Below are 5583 nucleotides of genomic sequence, written 5' to 3'. Positions count from 1 at the left end.
TGCTCCTGCTCCTGCTGTGTGCTGTTCTGCGTGCTTGTCTGGGAAGCCAGCTCACTCACTGTCATGTTCCTTCCCTCCGTTCTCTTTGCATCTTGGCCCCCAATCTAATGATTTTTTTTGCATGTTTCCATAATTTGATGTGACCAGCCTCAGATTGAGATTGTCTAGAAGCCAACACGTCAAGGTGAAGAGAAAGGAAGACTGGGGTCAGTCAAGTGCAAACTGATTAGTGTTTTTAAAGACAGGGCCTCACTGTGTAGCCTTGGCTGGCCTAGAACTTGCTATGTAGCCCACACTGGCCATAAACTCACAGAGATCTGCCTGCTTTTACCTCCTGAGTGTTGGGATTAAAGGTGTATGCCTCCATACCCGGTGAAAACATCTTTGGAAATTTTTACTTTTCTGGATTTAATTTTTATTTCTTCAATTTTAAATTTCATTTAAAATAAATAACCTTACTTTGCTATCCTGTAGTAGAAAGGTAGGAGTGGTCTCCTTTGTTTGCGTTCCAGTTGGATGCAAAGAGTTTTAGGGTGTGGGCCATCGTTTTGGCACAAGAAGCAGTTTTCAACCACCTTCCTCTGGAATCACGAAATCCTGTGTTGTATGAAGAATGGGATATGAAATTGTTTTTACATTTTAAGAAAACCAGAATACATCATGTGATAACTGTTTTTCTGAAATAGTAATTTTGTTTGTTGGTACAAACCTCACACTCTTGGTGAGCTAGGAGTTAAGACATTGTTGAAGATCTCGTATTTTTCCTACTCTGTAGGAGGCAAAGACGGATGGCTGATGGTATATGGTACTTAAAAGTTTCAGCATGGGACTGGAGAGATGGCTCAGAGGTTAAGAGCATTGCCTGCTCTTCCAAAGGTCCTGAGTTCAATTCCCGGCAACCACATGGTGGCTCACAACCACCTGTAATGAGGTCTGGTGCCCTCTTTTGGGCTGCAGACATACACACAGACAGAATATTGTATACATAATAAATAAATAAATATTTAAAAAAAAGTTTCAGCATGGCATTTACTTAGAAATTTCTAAGAAATATTATAGCAAAAATATAGAAGATATTGGACAGCTGTACTCACCAACAAGATGAAAAGAAATAAACATTTTATTACTTTGCTGCTCAATGAGTGGTTGGATGGATGATACTTGGTTTAAGTTTAACTTGGCTATGATGTAGTTTTTCTTATTAGTGAATCAAATGTTAAGATGTACCTGATGTTCCAGCTGTAGGTCACTGCTTTGTCCTTTGCTGTTACGACAAAGTTTCATTTCTGTATTTGCATTTTTCTGTTATTCTTGCTCTTCTTTCTGTTTGCTGTAGGCTTACCTACAGATAATCTGGCTTGAAATCCTCAGTTTATTTTATTGTAACTAATTCTTCTCTCTGCCAGGAGCATCTTCCAGAGCTCTCCGTACATTTCCAGTCTCAGAGTTTCCACACGTCAATGTACGCGTCCTCCTGGTTTCTGACCATCTTTCTGACAACATTCCCATTGCCAGTTGCAACGAGGATATTCGATATCTTTATGTCCGAGGTAAGCCAATGAGCAGATTAGGAATAAAGACAGAATAAAGGAGTCATTGGGTTAATTAGAGCAGGGCGGTACAAGGAAGAACGAGAGAGCTGCCCTTGTGTTTCCACGGCAATGCTTCCATGAGTTAATCTCGTTCAGCCCTCATAACAACCTTCCTGGTTAGGTTGTGGCCACGCCCATTTGTTAGGAGATAGATGGGAGCTGAGGCTTACAGGGATGTTACGTGACTTGGGACTGTGTCCAGGATTCAGATATATGCAGTTAGGTTTTGGATCTTCTCTCCAAATTCATCCTCTTCATCACCTTAAAGATACAGGGAGAGTAAATGAGGAGTGGATTCCCCCACACGGTCGATGCTGTCACAGTGAGACAGGATTCCTGTAGTTCAACTGCTCTCTGCCGTGAAGGCTTTCCCGCGGCACTATAGGATTCCAGGGGTTAAACTGCGTCTAACTTTAGTTTAGTGAAGGCTTTCCCGCGGCACTATAGGATTCCAGGGGTTAAACTGCGTCTAACTTTAGTTTAGTGAAGGCTTTCCCGCGGCACTTGGGTTGTCAGTTTATGTGACTTATCTAATTTAGTTAGGACTGAAGTTGGCAATCAACAGTTCATTACTTACTCAGCTCTGGTTTCCATATCAAAGCTGTCCTCCGTTTGTTTTCTTAGAGCACGGCCCTGCCTGTTTGTGCGTGTGTCTGGTGTGGGCTGCACGGGAGGAAGAGCAGCTGTGAAGCCCAAGTGGACCATAATTGTTCTCGGGCCCTTGGCAGAGTGTTTGCCAGTTCTTAGTTTAGATCTTTAAATGCTTACCTTGGTATTATTTTGAATGATTAGTTTTTGTCGATGGAAGCATAAACAAATTTGGCTTTATTTTATTTGTGTCATCAGGGTTTAGAAATAGTGTTTCGAGTCGGAGTAGCACTTCTTCAAATGAATCAGACAGAATTAATGCAACTTGACATGGAAGGGATGTTGCAGGTAAGTTCATGATTTCTTGTATGTTTCCAGATTTGCCATTAATAAATCATTTATAGTAATAATTCTGCTTTCATTTGTTATTGCTTAGCATTTTCAGAAGGTCGTTCCACATCAGTTTGATGGTGGCCCAGACAAATTGATCCAGTCAGCTTACCAAGTCAAATACAACTCAAAAAAAATGAAAAAGTAAGTATTTTGTGTGATCTCGTAGTTATGGAGCTTAGTGAGGCGTTTGGCAGGTCAGTGGACGTGGGGTGTCCCTGTGAAAAGCCCCACATTTTCCCTCCATAGGCTGTAAAATTTTCACCGTATTTGGTAGTATTGGCTTTAGTACAGCAAGGGTGACGTTAGACTATCATCCTTCTTTCAGTAGTGACACACAGGACCACTGCATGCTGCTTTTAAACCCCTTCCTTTCTTCCTGATGGTAGCTAGACGTGTGTAAGTGTGCTGCTATCTCTCATATTTACGATTATCACTCTTGGCTCTAGGCATTGTACATGCTAAGTACACACTCTACCACCAGGTTGTACACCAAGCCTTCTTTCTTAAAAACAAAGTTAGTCGTTCCCCTGACATAGGTTTCCTCTCAGCCCTGTCCCAGGGCTGCTTGAGTGCAGCCCTGAGAGAGGTTGAGATTTTTATCTTTTTATTCTTATTTCCTGGAGGAGCTTTGTGTGGCACAGGTTTCAGTAAACAAACAAGTTCAAGATCAGTTGCAGTTCCTGGCTTAATTTTTTTTTTTCTCTTAAAAATGTTAGTGTATTAAGAATTACAGCTATTAGAACTCTTTTCTAGCTTCCAGTACTTAAATGGTCCTTAGCCTAAGGTGATAGTTAAAATTCACATCAATGAGGCTTCTTCTATATAACATGTTTCTAAACTGCGGGGCTTATAATAGGACGCTTGTTGTTCTTTTGAGACAGTATCTTACTTTGTAGCTCAGGCTGGCCTTGAACTCTGACAGTCCTATTTAACCTCCCACATAATAGGATTAAAGATATGGCCACCTTGTCTGGTCTCCTCCCTTTTTCAAAATAAAATATTTTATTTCCTTATATTACTTAATATAGTTAATTAAACCAATTAATTTAATATTCCGACTACAAGATATTTCGGTCTCCTCCAGGTCCTCAGTCTATAAATTATTCCTTCTGTATTTTATCTTTAGGCTCTATTTGTTTGTTTTTTTAAATTACATTTATGTGTTCTGTATGTCTGCACTCACAGACAGGTCATCTGACTTGGTAGTGCCTCTGCCTGCAAATCCATCTCCCCAGCCCTTTCTGTGTTATTTGTGACGTGGTCTTACTGTGTAGCCCAGACCAATCTCCAGGCCAAGGCCTCATTTGTCCCTCTTGGTGCTGGGGTCACAGGTGTGCCTCCGTGCCTGGCCTTTTAAATATGTTTTATTCGCTTTGCTCTAAGGTCAATTTCACCGAGTTTTGACTTAAAATTACCAAAGCAAAACCAATAGAGTTTTTATGAAGTTTAATTCTAAAGGAATGAATAGTTTTTAGTCATTAGCTTAGCTTCACACCATATTTTAACTTTATTTTTCAACCAGGAAAATACTCAAATATACCGAAAAATAGATTATTATGATAAATATTCATATTTCCTATCTAACTTTAGCAATTGTTAATACTTTGCCATATTTATTTTCCTTCTTAGAAATTATAAAATAAAGTACAGAAACCGTGATGCCATATTCCCTGATATCTCATGCCCATTGGTATAAAATAAAGTCGTCTGCTTCCCTTGCTGAATGACTTCCACAGCTTATCAGTGATGTCGTGTGTGCAGGGTGTGCTGGAGTGTTTTCTCCACGGGTCGGGTCACCTACAGTGGTTCTGACCTTTCCTTCTCTGCCCATTTGACTACTGTGCTACTTTTTCTCATATAAATTATTTCAAATTATACCTCGAGGAAAAGTAAAGAAATATATTTTATGTTAATATGTCCTTTTAAATTAAATAATTTAATTGCTTTTGAATGAAAGCATACCTTTAACTTTCTCTTTTCTTTCTAGACTTGAAAAAGAATACGCTACGATAAAAACGAAAGAGATGGAAGAGCAAGTTGAAATTAAAGTAAGCATTCCAGGGTTAAGATCGCTGCAGATGCATGCCTTTAAGTCAGGGATTTGATAGTAGATGTTAGAGTGAAATTTGTATTTACTGGCATCCTCCTGTAGTTCAGAGTAGGATGACGAGAGAAGAAACAGATCTTTCTTTTCTTGTTCCTCTTGAAGAGAAAACAGACCCTGGAAATTGCATTCTGCTTAAACATAATTGTGAAACTTGCAGAGAAGCTGGCTGTGTGCTGGAGTCTAGAGCTGTGTGCTGGAGTCAGAGTGGAGTGAGTGATCTGAGGCTGACTGTGTAGGAGGCAGCATTGGTGAACTAATTTGTCTGTTGTGCTATGGCAGGATCCCTTAGCCATGCAGAATTTTCCTTAAGCAAATATTGTGCTTTGAATTACTGTCAGGAAGCAGGTAGATTTTCAATTTGAAGGACGAATAAATATATTTTATGTAGTCTGATATTTTTATTTGTACCTCCTGTAAGCCAAAAACATCCTTTTTAATTTAGAAAATACTAGTTTCTGTAATAATGTAGATAAGATCATACATATTTAGTATAATGGGTTAACCTGTATCAGTAGAAAAACTAAGTAAACTCAGACATGTGTCCCAAAATTTCAAAAAAGCCTAAGACTTGTGGCCTTGACTGCCTCAGACCCTAGTGCCTCCACCTCCCAAGTGTTGAAGCTGTAGGCGTCTGCCATGTGGCCCGGGAAAGACGGACAGTCTTCCTGCTGTCAGCTCATGTGTGTTATTTATTTGTGTATGACTGTGTGTGTGCGTGGGCATGTGTCACACGTCATGGTGCACTAGGAGGCGACTTGCAGTTGGTAGTTGTCTTTCTACCATGCCTGCCCTAGGGATTAAACTCAGGCCATCAGGCATGCTGGCAAGTGCCTTACTGCAGAGCCCATCCCTCTGGGTCAAGCTAAAGAGTTCTTTTTTTGGGCTGGGGATGGTTTCTCTCTC

At 40.2% G+C, this 5583-nt stretch overlaps 1 protein-coding gene across 5 annotated transcripts in view; it reads left to right on the top strand.

Moving 5' to 3' along the window:
- The window catches only part of Evi5 (ecotropic viral integration site 5), a 139187-nt gene that overhangs the window by 64573 nt on the left and 69031 nt on the right, over positions 1-5583 (top strand). For all 5 annotated transcript variants that reach the window (XM_005359650.3, XM_013350923.2, XM_013350924.2 and 2 more), the window contains exons 7-10: positions 1407-1550; positions 2439-2528; positions 2617-2714; positions 4561-4621. In XM_005359650.3, coding sequence (XP_005359707.2) covers positions 1407-1550; positions 2439-2528; positions 2617-2714; positions 4561-4621 — 393 coding nt within the window. The remainder of the gene's footprint in view (positions 1-1406; positions 1551-2438; positions 2529-2616; positions 2715-4560; positions 4622-5583) is intronic.

Source organism: Microtus ochrogaster, linkage group LG1 (assembly GCF_000317375.1).
Source record: "Microtus ochrogaster isolate Prairie Vole_2 linkage group LG1, MicOch1.0, whole genome shotgun sequence".
Taxonomy (NCBI): domain Eukaryota; kingdom Metazoa; phylum Chordata; class Mammalia; order Rodentia; family Cricetidae; genus Microtus; species Microtus ochrogaster.
Note: the sequence above shows the minus strand (reverse complement) of the source record. Positions and strands in the feature narration are given on the sequence as shown.